The 24,345-nt window shown below is 47.4% G+C and overlaps 2 protein-coding genes across 2 annotated transcripts in view; both read left to right on the top strand.

Annotated features, from left to right (window-relative positions):
• The first annotated feature begins 716 nt into the window (after positions 1 to 716).
• Positions 717 to 24,345, top strand: part of LOC149335195 (uncharacterized) — a 72,187-nt gene continuing 48,558 nt past the window's right edge. Inside the window, exon 1 of the mRNA XM_089551866.1 lies at positions 717 to 932. Coding sequence (XP_089407992.1) covers positions 850 to 932 — 83 coding nt within the window. The 5' untranslated portion in view covers positions 717 to 849. The remainder of the gene's footprint in view (positions 933 to 24,345) is intronic.
• DCP1 (decapping mRNA 1) overlaps positions 17,450 to 24,345 on the top strand; it is a 174,514-nt gene continuing 167,618 nt past the window's right edge. Inside the window, exons 1-3 of the mRNA XM_089551874.1 lie at positions 17,450 to 17,662; positions 20,498 to 20,538; positions 23,103 to 23,227. Of these exons, the coding sequence (XP_089408000.1) occupies positions 17,516 to 17,662; positions 20,498 to 20,538; positions 23,103 to 23,227 (313 nt within the window). The 5' untranslated portion in view covers positions 17,450 to 17,515. The remainder of the gene's footprint in view (positions 17,663 to 20,497; positions 20,539 to 23,102; positions 23,228 to 24,345) is intronic.

The raw sequence follows: 24,345 nt of genomic DNA, 5'->3' as shown, positions 1-24,345 counted from the left end.
ATGGCGGACCATGCGTTTCCAGCTGAAACAAAGCAAGAAAGACTGTTTTTTTTGTTTGATTCTTCCAAAATACGTTTCTTACATTCTATCTACACCTTTAGCGCCTGTCCTGAAGCCCATGTAGTTCCTTTATAGCGAAGTCGGCCATCTTGTTAGAGGCAACATTGTTATGCGGGAAAGCGCACTTGCGGAATTTTGAACAGTTGAACAGTTGGCGTGGAATGGCATTTCTGTGTTTCTCTCTCTCTCTCTACATCCCCAGCACTCCCCCAACGGAACTGTTCATTTCCTTGCTTTATTTCTTTAAGGGCGTGTGCGTGTGTAAGTGTGTGTGTGCGCACGCGTGAGTGCGTGTGTGTGTATGTTTGTGCGTGCGCGTGTGTGTGTGCGTGTGTGTGTGTGTGAGAGAGAGAGAATTCTTCAGTGCTACGTGATTGTTCCAGACCAGAATTTATAGCGGTTGGAAAAAGGCTGATGTAGTGCGCCTGAGTTAAATGCCTCCCCCCCCCCCCCCCCCAAAAAAAAAAAGGAGAATAAAGCTTTAAAAAATGGCACATACGCGCTATGCGTCATCATTTGACGTTCGCCGCAAGCGCGTGTTTATCGCGGATCACCGCAGCTTGTCACTTCGAGATATCCAGGCTTAACCTTAGCTAAGCCCCAGCCAATTTTTTTTTTCTTCTGCTCTTTCACGCCTTGTAGGATAGCAGACTCACCCTCGAGAGCATCGCACCTGAAACGTGGCTCTGCGCCGCAAGAAGACGGCGATAAGAACGGAATCAAGATTCGGCTGTACTTCGGCCGTCGCCAGGAGGCGGACAAGCAATCTTCGACGGCTTTAGGAAGGGTATGCGTTGGAGCTGCCAGGCATTTGGCGGATGCGGCATCGGACTAGCCTTGGCGTCACATTTTTCGCGCTTCGCCCCTTGCAGGTTGGTGAACATTGAACTTGCCTTTGTGCTCTCTTTTCATTCCTACCGCTGCCTTGGATGAGTAACCTGCACTGATTTTTTGTGCGTACTTTTGTTCTAAAGATATTATTTTTGTCGCTTTGAGTGGTCAGAATGAATCAATTAGCCCTGTTTGTTGCAATCAGTTTGCCACTGAGGATCAGCCGGTAGTTTGTATAAAAAAAGTTTGCTGGGGTTTAACCTTGGTTAAACCTGGTAGGTTGCGTAAGCATCCATAGCGTTCCATTCGGGATCGTCGCCGGTTGTAGACGATTCGGTTTCGATAGAGGCGCGGTGCGCCCGTCTAGCAGCGTCTTGAGCGCGCCGCTTAGCAAGGCGCTGTTCGCATTTGTCTCCGAAGCCCGTTGTCGTTTCGAGGCTTCGTCAAGCTGACGTAGCCTCCCTTTCTGTTTATCAGGCGCCATAACGACACAGCCGGCAAGCGAGCGAACCATAGGAACGAACGCATTTTATACCCCCTGGCGAGAGCGCGGCGAGGGCAGCGCCTCCACTCGGCAGCGGCGCGGCTGCAGCTGTAGTGCGCCGCGCCTCACGCCGCCCTTCAAGGTCAAACGTGCGTCGCGGCCGCCCCGACGCGAAGGGCTGAAACCTGTCGTAATACTGCTTACGGAATAAAATATGGCCATGTAACGTGCTGTTCAGGAACAGCACCACAGCTTCGGCCGAAAAAAAAGAAACTTGGCGGAAAGCTTGGAAATGTGCCTCTTGTGAGGAAACTGCACCAGACGCTGGACAATCCAAAAAGTCCCAAGTGAACGGCGATGTTCTCATAATACTGGCTGGAATTAACGCAAAGCTAGAAATGTTTATATGCCACTTTGCAGCATTGAACAATCCATTGAGCTATATGTCTACCAAATACGACGATGTGCTGAGGCAGCTAGGTCTCTAGACACCATATAACTACTATCCGTAAAGAAACTCTTTGAGGTTAAAAAGCTGAATTGTCTGCTTCTGTGAAACAGCTCAAAGCCGAACTGAACGAACTTGAATGGCGCAACTGCAAGCAAAATCATGAAATTTATGGAATTCAGGAAACGAAAAATGAGTCTTTTTGTGCAAGTGAATGAAGTTGCGTCGAAATTTGGTGTTGCGTAACTCCGGGCCAGCGAAGTTGTTGCACTACAGTCTTCCGTCGAAATGGGGAAAGCAGCGTGGCCCAATCTTTAGGTTCGCCAGCCAAGAAACTCGAGATAACTGGCTGAAGAATAAGAACAACCTGAAAGAACCGGAATCAAAACTCTTTGTTGTCGGCCCCGCCGGGGTGGCTCAGTGATTACGGCGCTCGGCTGCTGACCCGAAAGACGCGGGTTCGATCCCGGCAGCGGCGATCGAATTTCGATGAAGGCGAAATTCTAGAGGCCCGTGTGCTGTGCGATGTCGGTGCACGTCAAAGATACCCAGGTGGTCGAAATTTTCGGAGCCCTCCACTACGGCGTCCTTCATAGCCTGAGTTGAGCTGCTTTGGGACGTTAAACACCAATCAATCAACCAACCAACCAACCAATCTTTGTATGATTGAAACAGCGCAAGGCCGAAGGCCAAAGAAGAGAGCAGAGAAAGAAGGAAACGGACAGCTCTGAAGGCCTGGCGCTGTTTCAATCATACAATGCATAACCAAATCGCCCATCAGTTCGTGCTTTCAAACCAATCTTTGTTGTCGAGAACATAACGTGGCACAACAGGAACTCGCTATCAATGGCCAAAACATAGGCAACTGAGCGTGATTATCGGTACGGCTCGCACAGAGGTGGCTGCGTGTACATCAGGCGCCAATCGGGCACCGAAGCACGTTATCAAATGTGAGGAGGACTTGCGAGCCCTTATCCGATGATGCTTGGCCGATGACAATGTTTCAATGGTTTTTCAGGCGCTATGGCTACAAAAAGGTACAAAACTATAGGACCTTGTTTTATCTGGAACCTATTTTCGTTGTTTTCATCTCAATGTTATATCAGGATACAACTTAACAGCAGCTGGTTGCTAACAATGGGTCAAACTGCGCGGCGTACTGTCATATTGCTCCGCTGGCCAATCTCAAACGACATCAACTTTTTATTGTTTGACTATATTCAACAAGCCAGGCATCAAAATTCTCGAGCTAATATTTTTTTCTTGTGATGCTTAGGTAACGAGAAAAGTTTTAACGATCTACTTTTTTGTCGTGGAGGAAATCTGCGCGGTGGTCGTGAATGTGGGCGGCGCTTCACTTCGCACATATGAATATGATAGGTCATTATGCTCACAGAAACGTGCCATATGCTTATGTACGAGATATGATTAAGATACAAATTTACAGCGCGTATTTGTAAACCGCGCAGACAAGCGTGATGGTGGTGTCTGTATTTTAGTGAACAAATATTGCAGGACGCTTAATCTTGGCTTTTAAAGGTGCACTGAAGAGGAATCTGAACTCGTATTCTGACCGCTGGAACTCGATCTACACGTTCCGAGCGTTCTTGAAAACTTCGAATTATTGCCCTGTGCGGCCGATTTCCCTAATTTAAACCGGATTAACGTCGGGCTCTCGCCTTTTGTTTAATTCCCCACAGACGGTGGGAGGAGTCGACCAACCTTTCACCCAGTCCCGTGGTGGCTTGCCGCCCTGCCATCGGCGGAGCGATACGTAGTGATCGGCGAAAGCAGAGTCCATGCGTATTTTTATTTCCCTGGGCATAATTTGCAGCTACGTTGTCTCTGACATGATCTATTTATTCACGGAAACCAAAAAAATAAAATAAAGCGAAAGCAGAGCCTCCACGCGACTGCCTGAAAGGCACTCCATGAGTTGATGCACTACTCCTACCGTCTGCGGGGAATTAAAAAAAGGGCGGGAGCCGGACGTTAATCCGATTTAAATTAGGAAAATCGGCCGCACAGGGCTATAATTCAGTTTCTAAGAATGCTCGGAACGTGTAGATCGAGTTCCCGCGGGAAAAAGACGAGTTCAGGTTCCTTTTCAGTGCACCTTTAAGAGTGGAACATGACAGCGCGTTGCAGCCCGTTCGTTCAGCGCGATGCCTTGAAAATGGAAATTAGGTTTTGAGGAAAGGGAATGGCGCAGTATCTGTCTCACATCTCGATGGACACCTGAACCGTGAAGAAATTCATGAGAGAGAGAGAGAGAAAACTTTATTGTCGGAAAAGAAGGGTTCCTAGATGCTTAGCAGTAGGGCCAGGTGGCCGTTTGCTGATAGCTGGCGGCGACCTCTTCGGCGCGCTCAATGGCTCCTGCCTGGACGGCGGGGTCCGAGCTGCGCAGCACTTCTTCCTAGGCGTCTGGTGAGGGAGCTTCTTTAAGAGTTTCCGGAGGAGGATCCTCCGGGCAGTCCCACAGCATATGATCGAGGGTGGCAGTGCTACCGCAGTGTTTGCAGGTGGGGTCTGTGAGATCGGGGTAGATGCGGGCGTAAATGTACGGGTTCGGATAAGAATGGGTTTGAAGTCTTCTCCAAGCCACCTCTTGGTGTTTGGAGAGTGACTTGTGCGGGGGAGGTTCGATCTTCTAGAGAGTTTGTAGAATTGGGTAATGTCGTGGTACGAAATCACTGCCTCCATCTCGCATCCCCCTGGACGAGAGCCCACCGCTCGGCCGACAAAACCTCGAGCGTGTTGGTGGGCTGCTTCGTTCCCTGGGTTCCCTGAATGGGCAGAAGTCCATACCAGTTCCATTTCTCGTTGTAGTGTAATGTTTGTGAGGATGTTTCTAGCAGTTAGGGATATTCTACCGCGCGAGAAGTTGCGTATGGCAGTCTTGGAATCAATGAGAATGATGTCAGCGTCAGTATTTGCTATGGCCAAGGCTATGGCCTCTTCTTCTGCTTGATCCGCGTACTTGACCGTGACCGAGGCCGCAGAGATGCACTCGCTTCTTCCTGCTATGAATTTGGATGCGCAGATAGCTAAGACCCCTTGGCTGAAATTATAATCGGCTGCATCGGTGCATACTGCTCCAGGATGATTGAGGTACTTTCTATGCAGAGCCCGCGCTCTGGCTCATCGTCTGCCATCGTAGAAGCCCGGTAGCATATTTTTGGGGAGCGGTTTGATGACTAGTTTGTCGCGCTCTCCTCGTAGTAGAGGGCCCGGTCGGTTAGACATGGGTTCAGCGTTTACGCCTATTCGATCTAGAATCTCCCTTCCCGCTGTAATGTTGGCCAGTCTTTGGATGTGCATCGCCTTGTGTGCAGTGATGTGTTCTTCTGTCCGTGGATGTGTTTCTAGGAGGCCCTAGACCAGCTTTAGAAGCCTGTCTGAGTAACCTGTTTAATCTATCGATGTCCACCTTAAATAGTTTGAGGTATGGTAGAGAGTAGGTGAATCTGCTAATGACGAATGCATGTATAAGGCGACAGATGTCGGCCTCCTTCACACCTTTCTTTTTAGCAGTGATTCTTCGAATGAGCCTGACTTGTTTCCAGACGGGTGATTGTAATGTTGCTCTTACGATTATTTTGAATGAAGAGACCTAGTACTCGAATGGTTTCGACCTCCTTAATCGGGAGACCTTGAATGTTCACCTCTATGGTGTTTTCTCTCCGTTTATGTCTGATTAGAAGGAGTTCAGACTTGGGTTGAGAACATTTGAGTCCTATGCTACTCTTATGCTCCTGGACTCCTTGTACTGCTTTCTGAAGAGTTTCTTCTATGTGAGCGTTGGAGCCATTCGCCACCCATAGGGTAACGTCGTCCGCATAGAGTGTATGACGTAAGTCCTCTATGGCGTTTAGCTTGCTAGGCAGCGATATGAGTGAAAGGTTGAAGAGAAAGGGTGACAGGACGGAGCCTTGCGGCGTGCCTCTATCTCCCAGTTCTGTTCTATCCGACCTGATTCCCCCGATTAAGAGTTCTGCCGTTCTTCCCGATAGGAAAGTGCTGACATAATTGTAGGTTCTGGCACCTACATTTATGCTCGAGAGGCCTCTTAGAATTGCTCCATGCGACACGTAGTCGAAGGCCTTTTCTAAGTCAAGTCCAAGAACGGCTTTGTTGCCGGTTTTATCCTGGGGATCTATGACGTCGTTATACAACTGGAGCATGACGTCTTGGGTTGATAGGTGGCTCCTGAAACATACCATAGTACTACGTAATAAGTCATTATTCTCAGCATAGCCTTGCGATCGGCTCAAGATCACATGCTCCATGAGTTTGGCTAAGCACGAGGTAAGGGATATGGGTCTGAGGTTGTCAATGCTGAGCTTCTTGTTGGGTTTAGGAATAAACGTTACTCTCGCGTGTTTCCACAACTGAGGAAGTTCTCCTTTACGCCAATATCCATTCATTAAATCGGTAATTGCCGAGAGAGATTTACGATCTAAATTTCCCAGCATCAGCATAGAAGAGAGGGAGAGAAAAAAAATAAAGGAATTATGCCTCTGGGTCCCCGCACCACCGCACTGCACTCAGATGTTTTGTTTCTAAGGTCCATACGTTCCTAAGGCCCATAACACCGGCAGCCCGGCCGGTGGCGATGGTATGCACGGCCGGGTCCTCCGCTCGCAGCAGGGTCTCCCAGTCCTCCCACCCAGTCAAAAAAAAACAAAACAGTGGGTCTAATTGGGCATATCATTTGATTTTAGGTGGAACCACTTGAACCCAATTGGTCAGCCAATTGGGCTCATGAATCCAACTTGGTATTGATTGTAAAACATTTTATTCGCCGGGAAGAGCTTGGCAAGAGGTCGCGTTAAGTGGTCGAGAGTACATAGCCCTCGACGACTTTGTCAGCCCACTCCACCGCCAAAACTTGCGTTCTGGGGTCAGAGCTAGCCAGCACGGCCTCCCACCGCTCGAGAGAAGGAGCTGTAACTAGATCACCCGGAGGTGGCTCTATTTTGCAGTCCCACAGGATGGATCGTAGGTAGCACGTTGGCCACAGTGTTTGCAGTGTGGGTTGTAAAGATCTGGATAAATGTGCGCGAGGAGTGATGGGGTGCGTATCGATCTCGTCTGTAGACGACGCCACGTAACCTCTTGTTCTTTAGTAAGTCTTTTGTCTGGAGGGGGGAAAATTCTCCTCTCTAGTTTAAAATGATTGGTGAGATCATGATATGTGATCATGGAGTCCTTCGTGAAATTCAGGGAGCCAGACTCATCCACTGCCCGGTCGACGAAACCTCGGGCTTTATTGTGGGCTGCCTCGTTCCCCGGATTCCCCGAATGGGCTGGGACCCATATCAATTGGGAATAATTTGGTGAGAATTTGGTTGCGTTAAGGATTCTAAGGGAGGCGTTTGTAATTCGCCCTTTAGCGAAATTATTGATACCCATTTTGGAATCGCTGAAGATGATGCTCCCTTGGGTATGCGCTAGGGCGAGGGCTATAGCCGCCTCTTCTGCCGTTTCAGAGGATTTCGTTTTGATTGTCGCCGAGACGATGTGGTCACCATTCTCGTTCACAACCACAATTGCAAAGGCATTGGTATTTTTGTATTCTGCCGCATCTACATAAAGTGTTCCAGCGCACTGTCTGTATTTGTTATGTAAGGCTTTGGCTCTTGCTTGTCTTCTACCCTCATGGTGTAAGGGGTGCATGTTTTTGGGGAGTGGTTTGATTAGTAGGGCCGTCCTATAGTCGCGGGGTAAGTCTACTTTAGCATCGTTATTCGTAGGTTGAAAGTTAATTCCGAGCCTGGTAAGAATACTCCTGCCAGTTCTGGAATTGGCTAATCGCGCTGTTTGAGCCATTAAATGGGCTTCTTTCAGTTCATTGTAGGTGTTATGTATTCCTAACCTCATAAGCCTTTCAGTTGAGGCATTTAGTGGGAGTCCTAACGCAGCCTTATAGGCCTGCCGTATCATACTATCCAATTTGTCCTTTTCTGCTTTCGAAAATTTGAGATAAGGGGTGGCATAGAGTATCCTGCTTAGCGCAAAGGCCTGCACTAGTCGGCATAAATCTCTTTCCCTCACTCCTTGTCTGCGGTTAGCTATGCGGCGGATTAATCGCGCCGTCGCTTCTACCGTGCGTTTTAGCTTAGTGAGTGTGTCAGTATTCTTTCCATTTGTTTGTAAATACAACCCCAGTATTCTCATGGTCTGTACCTCTTTGACAGATGTTCCATTAACAGAGACGTTTATTTGCGGGGGGGATGTCGTGGTACGCCTACCTCTTTGTTTACGACGGATCACGAAGAGTTCAGATTTTTGCTCAGAACAAGTGAGGCCGGATTCCCATGCGCATGCCTCAATGATGTCCACTGCTGCTTGCAGTGTGTCTTCTATGTAGCCTTCGCGTCCTTTGGTTACCCAAAATGTGATGTCATCTGCATAGAACGTGTGATGTAGGTCTGGTATTTGTGCCAGTTCGGGGGGAATTTTGATGACGGAGAGGTTAAAAAGGAAAGGGGACAGGACGGAGCCCTGTGGCGTTCCTTTACTTCCTAGTGTGATTGGGGCAGACTCTATTGTTCCGACCGTTATCACTGCTGTTCTGTTAGTGAGGAAGGATCGGATGTAGTTGTACGTCCTTTCTCCGGGGTTGATTTCTGACAAGTTTGTCAAAATGGCTTTGTGGGTGACGTTGTCGAAAGCTTTAACAAGGTCTAAACCCAATATTGCTTTCGTTCCTGTTCCCTCGTCAGCTTCAATTATGTCCTTGTTAAGCTGGAAGAGTATGTCCTGGGTAGATAGTTGGGCCCTGAATCCTAACATTGTTTCAGGTAGGAGGTTCATGTCCTCCGCATAGTTTTGGAGCCTATTGAGGATGACATGCTCCATGAGTTTGCCTAGGCATGATGTTAATGAAATTGGGCGTAGATTCTCAGTGCTGAGTTTCTTACCCGCTTTAGGAATAAAAGTGATTTTCGCGTGTTTCCACTCTGGTGGTATGTTGCCTGCATGCCAGTATTTGTTCATAAGGTCTGTAACCGCCGCGATCGACGTTGCGTCTAAGTTCCTGAGAGTCTTATTTGTTACTTTGTCTGGTCCTGCCGCAGATGTTGTCCGCAGTTTTCCAATTGCGTACCAGACCTCTGCGTCTGTGATTTCTGCGTCTAAATTTGGATTAGGAGTCCCCCGGTAGTCTGGTTGAGTGGTACCATCATCCGTGTTTAGATAACGTTCTGCTAGCTCTTTGATTAGGTCTTCAGTTGTACCCTCATATTTATGTATGAGTCTGTACAGTTGACTTTGTTGCACGGGACGTGTTTGTTCTGGGTCGAGCAGGTGTCTTAGAAGATGCCATGTCTTCTTATTTCCGAGCTGCCCATTGACGCTTTCACATATTTGGTTCCATTGTTTGGTGTTTTGTTTGGTTCACATCTTTGGTAGTCCATTTGTTTTCCCTGCATTTGAATTGGTTCTGCGTAATGCGAAATGCGCAGCGCCATCTCTCGGCGCTCCGAGAACTAAGTCCTCCATGTTGGTACGGGACAGAAAACGAAACCGCTGCCCAGCGTTGGGTTAAAACGGCTGCGCTTCGCTTGAAAAGTAAAATGCCGATGCAGTGTTGCGCTACCCTCTCCACTGTGAAAAGACACTGCGATGCGTGCCACAACTAGGTGCGCTCCAGCTTTTCGCTTTTCTATTTTTTTACTCCGTCCCAACGTTTTAGTAACACAAAACGCCATGCGAGGTATCATGTGTCAGCACGCGGATTAGTGCGCAGCTTTCGCTTTCTGCGCTGATTTTTGACAAATCTCTCGAGTTGATTTGCGTTTAAATTAAGATAAGGACCACAGCCCTTGTTGTCTCTGATCAAAATTAGAAGCCGATTTCGTGCATTTATCAACTCTCCGGTCGGGCGTGAATATATATAGACGCATACTTGAACAACGTAATAGAGAAGGAAATTTTTTTGAGCGGGCCAATCGCTCCTGCCGTGGAGAAATCAGTTCACTCGAAGAACCATATGCCGATTACTGCTTAGTTTGCTACGTGTTCAGTTAAGTTTTTCCCGTGTTCAATTAGTTTTCGAAGGGCAAGCAAATTCTCTGGACCATACGCATATATTATGCGCGTTAAGGAGTCCTTGTGAAGCAATAGACCCTACGTATAAAAACTGAGGTGCGAATGCTTTATTTCTTGAGGATTCCTATACCTTCGATATCTGCAGCGACGAAAATCTAAAAAAAAAAAAAGAAGCGAATAATATAGCTACTTTATTATGAAGGAGGGACGCATTTCTAAGCTAGAAAGTACGTGCAACAGTGTTCTGAAAACGCTTCAGGCCATCAGATTTCATTATCGTTGGGGCAAGCTCCAACAGCTTGCTTCGCAACAAAGCCATTTGTCCAAGTTTGGGAGTAATCTAATTACGTTTCGGAAGCAACCGAACATGCTAATTTCGCCCCTGCACACACAGCTTGACCAGCGTATCGAGTCCGTGCATGCACCTACAGCTGGAGCATCTTTCTGTAATCAAGCCGCCGCGGTGGCTAAGTGCTTATCAGAAAAAAAATGGCTGAGGCTTAACTTGGTTAACCCTGGTCAGATGCGAAGCATATTGATGGCTAGGCTTGGTAATACATGGCTTTCCTTGGTTGAATACTTGGTCATTTTAATACAACCACTAGAAGCCTTCGTCGTGGGCTACAGCGGAACGCCGACTAACCCCGAGACGCGCGTTGGGTGGGCGCCTGGATTGCCACGGAAGCCGCGTCCGCCTGCCCGGTGGAGCGAGCGTTTCACCTACACCGATTGTGAACGCGCGTTCGAAATGCGCGGGAATGCCGCTCGAGGACATTCCGGTGTCTGGGCGATGGCATCGTTCTCCCTCTCCCAGCGCGTGACGGCGATCTGTCGTGACGTCATGTGTCACGTGGTATTTCACGTGGTGTGTCGTCACTGTACCACGTGGTCTGCATGGCGTGCAACCCCAGCGACGGCGCGAGGTGGACCCTCATCTTCCTCTGTCGTGACGTCATGTGTCACGTGGTATGTCACGTGGTGTGACGTCACTGTACCACGTGGTGTGCACGGCGCATAACCACGACGAAGGGCTGTAGTGTACCTCATCATCATCATCATCATCATCAAAACGTTTATTTCCACCGAAATGAGACTCCTTTTTGGACCCCCCGGCACGCAGGCCTAAGGGAGCCCTGCTTAGGAGCCTCGCGAACTAAGGCCTGGTGAAGACACATTGTCTCTTCACGGCCTCAGCCGCCAGGCGGATGGCTTGTTGCTACTTAGCGGGGTCCTCGCTCCGCAGCAAGGTCTCCCAGGCTCTCTATCTTCTATATTTTGCTCGGCGCCCGGGCTTCCAGCACATTCCCAGTGTACCTCAGTCTTCCTCTGTCGTGACGTCATGTGTCACGTGGTGTGCACGGCGCATAACCACGGTGAAGGGCTGTAGTGTACCTCTGTCTTCCTTTGTCGTGACGTCATGTCACGTGGTATGTCACGTGGTGTGACGTCACTGTACCACGTGGTGTGCACGGCGCGTAACTACGGCGAAGGGCTGTAGTGTACCTCTAGTAATATGCTTCGCATAAAAAAAAAGTTGCGTCTTTGCTTACAATATTTTGAATTATATGTGCATGCCTACTTTCCTCTTGTTAATGTCGACTGACTACGTCTTAAGCAGGGCGCGGTTTCAACGAACTGTGGCGAAAATCAACCGACGCCAGGCTCTGAAACGGTGACGTTGAAAACCGCGGATGCGCATTGCACATTACAGTAAAGGAATCGAATTACGCAGCTGGTCGAGGGTCTTGTGTGATTATACTGCAATGCACGAAGCTCCTGGCGTCGGCGCGAACGAAAGTTCGCACTGTCACAGAAGTTTGTCAACACACGTGCGCACTCAACGCAAAATAACCGCTCGCTACCCTACCAGATGAATTCGTGTCCACCTGGGAATAAAATAGCCATGATAATGCGTGATGCTTGAACTGGTGCTTTAATGCGAGCATTAAAACGACAACAGCACACGGTCACGGTTCGACTCTCCAACCCACTTTCGAGTGCCGATTATTGCGATCATCAGCGCCAGACTTCAAGCGAAGCTGAGGACGCGGTAGGAGTGAGCTGGCGCTTATTGAAAGCACCTACATTTGGTCAAAGATCAGCTGTGAAAACAACGCAGCAGCTGAAGCTTGCCTGTTGAAATTCCACTCGCAAGAAGAAAGTACGCATAGCAAACGATGCACCAGCTCGACGAGCTCGACCGCGCCAAGATGGAAACCGGAAGTTGTGGGCGCGGTGTTGCCAGACTGCCAAGCAATTTCGCATATCGTCTATTCGTGAGTCACCAGGGTGGAAATTGGGGCAAGTCGGTAATGATCCATAACTACCCCCTTTTGTCCGTCGTCCTGGTTTTGCGCTACTCTTATGTTAATTTGAAACCAATTGGATCTCCCAGTTGGAACCCAGAAAACCAACTAGAAGCTAATCTTCCAACTGGAAGCTTCAGTTGGTTCCCATTGGGTGATCCAATTGGAAAATCGAAGTGAAAGTCAATGATGTCCTTCACTCTGTATAATATATATTTAGCTGGATGTAAAACAGAACACTACACTAATTAGATTCTTATAAAAGAGATATTAGCAGCTTAATCTCTTGAAATGTTTTCATCATTTCCACCATCACCACGGGCATTCTTAAATTAGATATAACTTTACTTAATGGTCAACAGTCACTGGCTACAGCTACAGCCGTTTGGCCTGGTTGGGTGACCAATTATTTCTAATTGGAAGCACTGTTGGGCTCAATTGGTAGAGCCCAATGGGTGGCAAAATTTTTACAATTAGACCGTTGTTTCTTTCGTTTTTTTTTTACTGGGCTGGCTTCAAGTGCGGGCGACGACAGCGCCGCCACTTCTTTCTACCAAAACCGGTACGCGCTGAACAATAGGAGCAGCCCCTGCTCGCGCCACTGTATAATATTCTATGGTACACGTCTGTACCCAAAGTAAGTCCACCCTTCCGTATTGCAAAGAAATTTTCCCAGAAAAGATAAGGGAGCATGAACATATAGCCGGCCTGATCGGCAGGCTTAGTTCATCCCGTTGCCACTAGGGAAAAAGCCCCCCCCCCCCCCCCCCTCAAAAAAGGTTCATTGCCTTCTCTGACACCACCAGCCCATATTTTTAGCTGCCTGACACACCCCAAGGAGCTTCACATCAAAAGCTTCAAGGCATGAATAAACATGCAATCCTTCTGTAACATTTAGTAAGTACTCCACCATCTTCTTTGGGAGGATGGAGGAAGGAAAGAACATGTTTGGGAGTCGGCACTGGAACCCCAGCCATTAACTCACCACAGGTAAATGCTATTCCCACATAGGTCAACGATAATGGTACATGCTGACATTGATTAAACACTGCTGCTTCTTATGGTACTATAGTTCATGCTGATGCCAGTTAATGACGCAGTAAAAGACAAATTGAAGTTGGCCTGTATTGATAAGGTGCCGCCTAATCACAAAGAGATGCAGTGTTCCCTTAACAAGTGCACCTCCACCTAACCAGGAGGGCAATCGCATACCTGAATTATATTTCTATGAAACAAAGCAAAGAAGGATGGATAGCTGGGCGAGTTTGTAATAATTCATCGTGGGAGGGAACAGCGCGAACAAGACGACAGACGAAGCAAGAGGACACAAAGACGAGCGCTGACGCGAAACTGAATTTTTTATTGAAAAAGAAAACATATATGCATCATCACGTGAACAAACAGAGCAAAGAGCATTGGTCTAGCGGAATCAAGATCACCAATTGCACGAAAAACAACTTAATACTAAGAAACTGGAGAGAATCCTTCAAGGGCACTTCAGAACGACAGACCATCTGCGCACTCCCTAAACAACTTCAAAATGTCGATCGTCGTCCTATTGAAGTTCTCTTTTCGCCAAAGTTCGGAGCGCAGAATGCGGCACATCCTTCAAAAAATTCAGTTTCGAGTCAGCGCTCGTCTTCGTGTCCTCTTGCTTCGTCTGTCGTCTTGTTCGCGCTGTTCCCTCCCACGATGTATTATTACAAACTCGCCCAGCTATCCATCCTTCTTCAATGTATTTCTATTGCACAGGGCTCTTTTCAGTGTTTCAACTTCAACCTAACTAACCCAGCGTGTGTCGCAACGTTTTATGCGGTGTGTGTGTACAGAGCACGAGTCTTTGCCTGGCACTTCAAGAGAGGCTTTTGTCCACTGGTACTTCAGCTCTGCTGCGGGCCTTTACAGCCTTCAACGGGGCATTCTAGAAGGATGTGCTGCATTCTGCGCTCCGAACTTTGGCGAAAAGAGACAACTTCAATAGGACGATGATAGACATTTTGAAGTTTAGGAAGTGCGCAGATGGTCTGTCGTTTACCTCTGAAGTGCCCTTGAAGGATTCTCTCCAGTTTCCTAGTATTAAGTTCACAAAAATGAACAAGGGAGGGGAAAACCTCAGGTTGCTGGAGCCAACGTTTCGACAAGGGGACTTGTCTTCGTCTGGGCAAAGCGTTCATCATTGGCAGGGATTAAATAGGGCCTTCGCTCCGAGGAGGAAGGCCCCGGGGGTGGGGAAGGAAAGTGGTGTGAGAGGGGATGCGTGTCAGGAAGGGGAGTAGTAGTAGTAGTAAGTGCATGAAGGAAGAGGAAAGGAAACTGGCACGGGCCTGTGACTGGCGAGTTATCGCCACCACCACTGCCGGCGTGCAGATAGGGAGGGGGATAGGTAGAGGGGTTAAGAAAGAAGTAAAGGGAGGTGAACCTTAACTTATATCCGGGGGGTGTGTAATGAACAAAGGCTTTGAAGGGGCTGCGACGGGGGGAGGCGCTGTAGGACCTGAAAAACTCAGATAAGAGGATTAGTCAGCGTGGTACAGGGAAATGAGAAGAAGGCAAACATAGGCTGGCACTGGAAGGCGGGGTATTTCCAAGGAAGGACAAGGCAGGGGGGGGGGGGGGGGGGAATGGCTCGAGTTCAGAGAAAGCCAAAAAGGTGGGGCGGAGGGGGTAACAGGAATGTCATGGTTTCCGAGAACTGATAATAGGGGATTAGGAGAAAAAAAAGAAAAGGGGGGGGGGGGGGGTGAGTCACAGGGAGACGGTGAGAAGGCCGGAAATGTGGTGGAAGATATGACGTGGGAAGGAGGACACAGGGGCGCAAAAAAAAACCGGACATAGAAGCAGACAGGGACGAGCCCTTGTCCCTGTCTACCTCCACGCCCGCGCCCCCCATCCCGCCCCTGTGTCCTCCTGAAACGATAATATACTTATGCGAGGTTCTAGGAAATGGTCTGAGCACGTGCAAGACATTTATTAATTTAAAATTATGCTGTCACGATATGGTGGGCGGCTAGATGTTTGGTTGGCACCGAGATTATAATTAATCGGGCCAACCTGCCCACCACAGCACTCTCCGTAAGTTAGGAGGGGGTGGAGCGACAAACTTCTCCACCCCGCGTGCGGAAGATGAGGTTAGACTGCTGACCGGCGATAGGGGCCATGCCTGATTAGCCGTTGACCGGAGGCATGAGGCGTATAGGCAAGTTTCTTTAGCAACCCCTTTACTTGGGCAAGAACACGAACAAACGGTTACAAAACAAACCAAGCAAAATAGAGGTAATGCACAGGCGCGATGCGAACAACAAGCACAAAATCAGAACACAAACAACTATTAACAATAAGAAGGAAAACAACAGGGCGAGAACTATACAACTAGCTTACACGATTAAAGCAATATACAAAAGAATAGGACGAGAACAGCGACAGAACAAAGAAAAAGAGCAGAGCGAGTGGTGAGAATCGGTGACTTAGCTGCGTAGTGGCAAGGTCCGGTCGCAGGGAGCGTCGGGCTGCGGAAGCGCGCGGTGCTGATGGGGGGGTTGCGGATACGGGCGACCTGGGCCACGGGTTACGCGTCTTCCACGCGTCTTTCGTGGCCGCCGTCGCCGCGCTCTACGCGTCAGACACCGCCTAGGCCCGCTTGCCGACCACTGCCCTGGCTGACCCCACACACGTCGGCACGCACCGAAATCTCTGGACCAACTAACTCGGTCGTGATTTTCCCGCCACCGTGTTCACGTGACAAACCACAAAAAAAAACAAATAAAAGCAAACGAATCCTCTCGGCCCCGTGCACCAACGATATACAGATGTTGAGAAGGGGGGAGAAGAAGCATGAAGAAACTGAAGGGGACGCGAAGGAAAGGTATGGTCCTAACGAGGAGGGATGTTAACTTCTCAAGGTTGGGACGGGTGCTAGGGCCTTCACCGGCCGCTTCCCGTCCCCCCCCCCCTCGTGAAAGCACTCTCTTCCCGGCGATAATCCTGAGGAGGGGGGGCGGCGTAGTCTCGACCCCCCCAGCGTCGCGAGGGGTCAACGCCCACGCGGGGGGAGGAAAAGTCATTGCCGCTGCGTCGCGACATGCCCGCATACGGCCGGCGCCGTGGCCAGCCGTGGCCACTTTGGTCGGAGAAGAAAGAAGAAAAATAAAGCATGCGCGCACTTTGTGACATATGCTAACCCTGGAATGTACCTGAAAGATTCCAGGTTTCCTCTAGACATGTTAATCCCTGTTGGTTGCAGTGTTTTATATTTGTGGATTAGGAATGCTTCTCTGTATTTTCTGTCCCTAGTCGATTTGAAGGCTTCAAAGGCTTTCTCGGTTGACGAAATGAGGATGGACACATAGTGCCTCACTATGCCAATTAGGAAGGTGATTACTACTATAGGCAAGAAAACCCATATCCTGATATCCGGATCCAACAGTAATTCCGCCATGTCTGAAGTGTTGATGCCTGTCGCGATCCCATTACCACCGTTACAGCTTGTACGCTTCCACGTTTTCGTAGACAAGCTGAAACAAAGCTTTTGTTTACGTTGTTTGTGGTGAACCATAATAAATCTGAGTAACAGTAGCTTCATTTGATAAGACAAACGACTGAAAAACCACAAAACGCGCATGCTCGCCTTAAGTTTTGGTTTTATGTCTTTCAAACAGCTCGGACTTCTACAAGATAAAACTGCTTCGGTAATATCCAAACCAAAATAAAGCAAAAGTAAATGGCAAAAATGTGTCCACATCGATTACGGCTAGTTGTTTATGTTCTTCGTCGAACTTTCACGTGTCAGGCAACACTGCCAGTTCTGATCTTTTGTTTGTTTCGGTTTGTTTTGGGCGTGACGTAGCACTTGCGTATCGGCTTGCGAGAAAAAAGCAAAAAGAGAGGAGAAAATCAAAGAGAAAGGGAACTGCTTCTCCATAGCTCAGCCTTTCTCTCAAAGTTACCCTCCTCGCCTGTCTCACTCCTCACTGGACAAGACTGTCTCTCTCAAAGCTACCCTCCTCTCCTGTCTCACTCCTCACTGGACAAGACTGTCTCTCTCAAAGTTACCCTCCTCTCCTGTCTCACTCCTCACTGGACAAGACTGTCTCTCTCAAAGCTACCCTCCTCTCCTGTCTCACTCCTCACTGGACAAGACTGTCTCTCTCAAAGCTACCCTCCTCTCCTGTCTCCCTCCTCACTGGACAAGACTGTCTCTCTCAAAGTTACCCTCCTCGCCTGTCTCACTCCTCACTGGACAAGACAGCCGACCCAGGCCGACCTGCATCAGAAGCGCAGTAGCGCGAGAGAGTGAGTCTGTTGGCGGCGCGTGTGGTGTAGTAGGGAGTTATGCGAGAGAAGATGTCCTCCGGTACTGCAGCTGCGAACCGGATGAACTTGGCCGCCTTGCAAAGAGTCGACTCTGCGGTCACCGAAATTATCGACAACGCGAGCCAAGTAGCCCTGTACAAGTTCGCCCCGGCGACTAACGGCTGGGTGAGCCACCCTTGTCGAGCTTTTTATCCTCCCTCCCCCACCTTAACCAAGGCTGGCTGCTCTTTCCTCAAACAATAGCTCGCCCGACGACCGCTGCTGTTGCAGGTCGGTCGTTGTCCGTGTGTAGTGGCCACGAAGCACATTTCTGTGATGGCTTTGTTTCGTGCTTAGATTGTGATCTCGTAAAGCTAAATCTCTCGATGGAGGTATCTTTCTCTATCAACATGGTTCCAGTGTTCCGCTATTTGACGACACTTGGTGAGTAGGCATAACGCGACCTCGGGCCTGCGTATGTGAAGGCCTGTCGCGTTTGGTAGTACCTACTTGTCAAGAACGAAGAATGCCGATTCTAGCCGACATCCAGCACATTTTAGAATGCTGGTTGCTGTGTGCGCTGTTAGAAAGCTGTCGAAAGCGTGCAACTATAAAAAAACTAGACCGGGACGTCGGAGACGAGGAAACAATCGGCTTGCACGATTTTGCAGCATTTCGCCGTCGACAAAAACGAAATTGTCTCGCTGTTCAGCATTCGCGGCCCGGAAACCGTGTCGGCGATGCCTAACTCGATCACACTGTCGAGTGAAATGCGGCTGTCTCGAAATAGGCATTGTTTTTCCGAAACGACCTACCTGCGAGTCTGGCTATCGGTCAACTGTCATGACACATTGCCTTGAGAGTGTGCTCGGGGAGTTTGTTTTGGCTTGCGCTGCACTGTAGACGGTTGACAGTGTTGTACAGAAAATGGCGCCTTTTTCTTAGCGCTCTGTTTGATCAGCGGTTGTAGTTTGTCATGTTTTTGGCGAGAAATAGAGCGTGCGTTTGGGTCGCCGTGTTGTCACTGTTGCTAGTTTTTGTTGTTGTTGCGTCGGATTTCTTGGATGCGTGGCAGAGCATAGGTGTTTTTTTAGTTGCAACTTTGCACCGCTGCGCAGATGTTGGCTGACAGGATGTGGGGTATATATTGCATCTGCCAGAGGAGAAAGGAAAGCCGGGCAGCCATTAGTGGGGATCGGCTTCCATGCTCGCTGTCTGGTGCATTGTTCTGGATATGCCATGACGCTGCACTGTTATGGTCACTTAGCTTATTCTCTAGGAAATTCGTAAGCACGTCTAACATTGGGCATGTGTGCATTAAGAAGTTTTTGTGATAGTTTCAATAGCTGGAATCACGAAAAACCACTCAGTGCTTTCCTGAGATCATCGGCCGTGTACCATCACGTTTATGGTGCTGTGTAATGGTGTAATGTATTCTTGACCATGTAGAGATCAGCCCTCGTGGTTGGTTTGCCTCTTGCGTTTCACTGTTGGCTGCCTACTTGTATGACCAGAGAATGAGCTGTTACAAGGCAGTGAATGGTCATTTCTCAAAGGGCAAGGTGTTAAGCCGTTAAGGTGTATGCGCACGGTTGCTATGCCAAAAGTTTGCTTCTCTCTCAACAGTCGGTAGTAGCTTTCATAGTTGTGTTCACTTGTGGGTGGCTGTGTGTTAGCTACAGTGTAACGTGTCTTCTCTCCATCTTGTTTGGGCCGTCCGTTAACGTAATCCCCAAGGAAGGTAATAACATCACTCTCTTGTTACATTCCTTCATCTGTGCTTGTGATTGGCCCTACTGTCAAAAATTAATGTGTGATGGGTTTTCAAAGTGCTGAGTGTAGTTTCTGGCGCGGGATTGTTTTGTTAAAGCTTCCAAACCCATGGTGGTAGCTAGCCGAAAGGATGATGAACATGGCTTCCGCTATGCAAGCCTACCAGCCAGTACACAGCATTGTTTCAAAGCCAAACTGCTCAACCTGACAGCATTGGGAAACCTTTTTTTTTAGAACGTTATTCTTATCTGGTGCTTGTCCCAATTTACCGAGCTACATCTTTCGAGTAACCGCATTTCTGGTGCATGTAATAAGCAGCAGTTAGCTGCAGTTGGTTTGTTGCTGATGTAGAAATTGTGCCAATTAAATGTAAACTGTCTGCTGCCTATCCAAGCAGTTGTAGATATTACATTGCATTACATTGCTTCTCAGGCAGTGCAGGCCATAATGTGGCACTTTGTGTGTGGTATTTGAGTGTAAATTCCAAAGAGGAGTTTAGCCATGGATGGAACACATTGTAGTTTCCACAGTTCCCTGTCGTAGGCATTTCTACTTTGTTTTTCTCGTCATAAAAGTCTCAGATATTCTGCAGTGTACATTTTGCCATCTGGATTTCTTCTGGCTGAAACAAAACCACTGGGGTCCTGGCATATTTGTAATTCCAAATGAATTGTGCTTTCCTTTAATTAACACCTTTCCTGAGCATATCAAACAGAATTTCTTATCTTGCTATTTGCTAGAAGGAGCACAAATTCCATTGTTTGCTTCAATAATTTCTTGCCTACTTCACAGCCGAAGATATTTAAGGTCAAAACATGCCGGTTGAGATATTCAGATGAAGCAGCATTTGTTGTCAGCGTAATGTAACATTTCGATTGCACATTAATGGTAATCACCTATTTACTGCCTTATATCAGTAATGGATTGGCATTATCGCAGGAATTTTTTGTGGCAGGTGTTTTGATTGCACAGGCAAGACTTCAAATTTTTGCATAGATTTGTGTCATCCTGCATGTTCACTACGTGCAAATCTTAACTCCACAAGAACATGGCATGGTTGTGCATGCCAGAAGTATTTTTAGGAGTAAAGAATTGTTTGTTAGTCTGGCAGGCTACCTTTAAAAAAACAAGAGGGGGACCTTACCAGTGAACAATAAGCTTTGGTATGTCTTCCTGCAGATTTGTTGTAGTGTTGATGCCTTGTTGTGTGATCTCCTAATTTTTTGTTCTTGCATTCTTTGCGTGCAGGAAAAAACAGAAATTGAAGGGGCGCTGTTTGTGTTTGAATGGTGAGCATCATTTTCTTTATTTCTTTCTTTTTTATTCCGCAACCGAATACATAAAATACCACCCAGTCTGGCATTGTCGTAGCAGGGTGTGGCTGGAGACTTGCAGATCATAACTGCCGCTGTGAGTGAAGCGTAATGCTGTGAAAAACCCGCATAATTCAAACGCTGGCACGTCTTTCATCAGCTGCTGTGTATTCTTCTTATCAGTGTCCAGCTTTGCAATTAGCAGGCATCGTGTAACGCACTTTTAAGATTCCTGATGCAGTGTAGGCCAAACATAAAATGAAGCATGTTTATGAAAGTGCACATGAAAAAGGCGTGCACATGAAAAAGGCGTGCAGGGCAGTCGGGAGCCTTGCCGTTCCTGGCAGTAGTAGCATGATGGGGCTTGTGACACTGATGACTCGTGCCACACGTTCTTCAAGCCTGTGATATTCTGAGGTGGGGGTGAATGCTCACAAAGTTAGGATGCACACAACATAAATACCCCCGAAAGTGGAAGGGGGAGACAGCCACTGCCATAGCTCAATAGGGGATATTCAAAATTCCGCAAGTGCGCTTTCCCGCATAACAATGTTGCCCCTAACAAGATGGCCGACGTCGCTATAAAGGAACTACATGGGCTTTAGGACAGGTGCTGAAGGTGTGGATAGAATGTAAGAAACGTATTTTGGAAGAATCAAACAAAAAAACAGTCTTTCCTGCTTTGTTTCAGCTGGAAACGCATGGTCCGCCATCTTGTTGGGGGCAACATTGTGATGCGGGAAAGCGCACTTGCGTAATTTTGAATATCCCCTATTGGTAGAGCATCGTATGCAGCATACAAATTTATTTATTTGTTTATTTATTTATTTACCCTCAGGGCCGTTAGGCGTTACAGAGGGGAGTGGGAATAACATGCAAGTACAGAAAACAAAACAGCAGCTAGAAAAATTGAATATAGTTACAGCACACACTGGTATAAAATCAATAACAGAATTAACAAAAGGGAGCATTTCACAAAACAAAACACAAAAGAGAACAACAGCTAATAAATTAACAAAGTTATGCACACATACTTATATAAAATTAATAACAGTGTTACGAAATGCAGCAGTATCAGTAATTACAGCAATATTGTGGGGAAGGTGATTCCAGCTGACACAAGTTCTGGGTATGAATGAATCATGAAAATATCTTGTGCGACACGGAGGGATCCAAACTTTGTGGCGGTGATCAATGCGTGCTGAAATATAGGGTGGTCTTTTTAATAACTTCTCTTTAAGATGAGGATTATGATGAATTTTGTGAAAAGTACATAATGAAGCTATTGACCTGCGATGGGAAAGAAGCTGTAGGGAAAGGTGAGCTTTCATGGCAGTTACACTACTAGTACGATGATAGTTGGAAAGAATGAAGCGACAACCACGGTTTTGAATTGATTCTAAGTCAGAAATGAGAGATTCGACCCCAGGATTCCACACCGATGAAGCATATTCCAATTTAGAGCGGACCAATGTTTTGTAAAGTAATAGTTTTAATGAACTCGGTGCACATGAAAAATTTCTGTGAAGGTATCCAATACAAAGGTTGTGGGTTCAGATCCCATTGGCGGCATACAGTTGTTTTTTTCTTCTGTTTTCTAGTCATTTATCTTTTGAGCCATATATTTCAGCCACTACTCATTTCCAATTGTTCAGTGCCACAGATAAAAGAACAGTAACTAAACAGTTCACATAGGCTTTCCTTGGTTTCGGTGATTGTTGGCTTCCATCATATCTGTGTCCTTATCGTTAGTCCAGTTTTAATTAAAGCAACATGGTCGTCCTATCTTTATTTTGTTATCAAGTTATGTAAGGAGTGAGGGTTCACAGCATCCTCACGTACATGCATCCTCATGAGCATTCAGAGCTTGAGCACCAATTTTGGTGTGAGTATGTTCCAGGGAGGCGGGGATTTTTGTTCAAAATGTACGACACCACTAGGGGGGTGTAAGACTACTGACCAGTCCTCAGCAGCTTTGCAGTTGTGATTTTTAAAAAAATGCTGCCAGGAAAATGAACCTTGCAATAGCTGCACTCTTGAATATTGCCTTATTGCTGCCGTGCACTATAAATGCGTTTCATTTTTTATTTTCTTGTAAAGTACCCTGTCGTTGTTTCTGGCGTATGAGAAAATTACTGTTACTGTAATGGGGCTGAAGTGATTGTATCACAATGGCTACATAGATTCCTGTTGCTACAAGTGCATTCTGCACTTCTATCCAAACCTACACAAACGTTTTCACAATTCTGGTCAATTCATCATCCCTCTGTATTGGGCTTTATAACTCCAACTAGCTGCAGAAAATGGACTCAGATGCCCAGTATACTGAATTTACTCATACCAGTTGCCCAGAACAACAGCGGCACTGACGTATTCACTCAGCTTGGTTTTTTTTCAACATGGGTGCATTAGGTTGCATATTTTAGCAGTCTTTCCGTTCTTAATTCATAATTTCTTCTAAAGAGGATTAAGGTTTTTTAGATTTGTACGTTTTGTTCTCTAATCGCACGTGCCTGTTGCCATTCCCTGTTTGCACGTAGGTCGAAGACTCCCAGCCACGGCCTTTTTGTTATCAACCGCCTGAGCACGACCAATCTTCTGGAGGTGATCACGCAAGACGTTGAGTTCCAAACACAGTCGCCGTTCCTCCTCTACAAGACAGGCTGTGAGTGTTACATCATTTACGGGCTCCATCTTGGACCGTGCAATAGAATGACTGTCCTTTAAGGTCTGCTGTATGAAGCAGAAAAAGCATGACATTTGCAGTCAGATTTACTCCCACTGATTACTCTGTTTGCGTTTAAGTGTATTTAAGAACTTCCCCCTCTACTGCCTACTGCGAGGTTTTTGCCGATCTTAAGAAAGCATGTCATTATGCAATGGCTGTAGCTCACGGTGTGCTCCATCAGCCCGTCAGAAAAAGTTCGTTTGGCCTGTCGAAAGCGCTGTGGGAACCAACAGGTTTTCGTTAGGTTCCATCTGTGTTCTCAATGGACCAAGTTTCACTTTTTTGTCTGGGAGCAGTTTCCAGTAAGCCTTTCCAGTTGGTTGCTCTGTGGACGGCTGAACAAGAGGAGGGGCGAAGCAGGCTTGCTGTATCATTTTGCTGTTATTGCCATGTCTTAGTCAGTAACTCACCCTTGTGTAATCATTGGCTTACAAATTGCATAGTTTGGTAGTGGCACGATTGAAGACAATACCGGATATGTAATCCTGGGTGCATTCTTTTCATTCATTAGGAGGGTTAAATTTTGCTTAAAACCGGTAAACAAGAAAGCTGGGGGGTTTAATGCATTCTGCGTTAAAAACCTATGCACTGGGAGTTGATGATAGCCCCTGCTCTGTGGCATTTCTTAGAAGTTTGTAAACTTGTCTTGTCTTTTTTCCTAAAGATATGAGCATTTGTGACTTCCTTTATCGTGGTGCTTACTGGTGACAGCCATTATTTCTGTACAGTAAAACCTCGTTAATTCGGTTGTCGAGGGACCGGGGAAAATGTTAGAATTATCTGAAGTTTCAAATTCACGAATGGGGGCGCCCCCCGGAATTGCCAGAAACAGTTCACAGCATAGTAAATTTATTTGGTGAAAGCCAGCATGGTGGTCATCTGGTTTTAGGGTGAGTGAAAACTGCGCAGCAGTGAGGCTTTTTCTAAACTTAAGATGCATAGGACTGCAGGACTGCGGGGTACTGCTCGAAAGCGGAATTATGCGGCTGCACAATTTTTCAGCGCTGGGGACCTCTGAAAGAAGTCACGTCTGTTGTTGCCTGATGCAAGAGATG

Source organism: Amblyomma mixtum, chromosome 7 (assembly GCF_055824585.1).
Source record: "Amblyomma mixtum isolate Tamu chromosome 7, ASM5582458v1, whole genome shotgun sequence".
Lineage (NCBI taxonomy): Eukaryota > Metazoa > Arthropoda > Arachnida > Ixodida > Ixodidae > Amblyomma > Amblyomma mixtum.
This window is presented reverse-complemented; position numbering and strand designations above follow the sequence as displayed.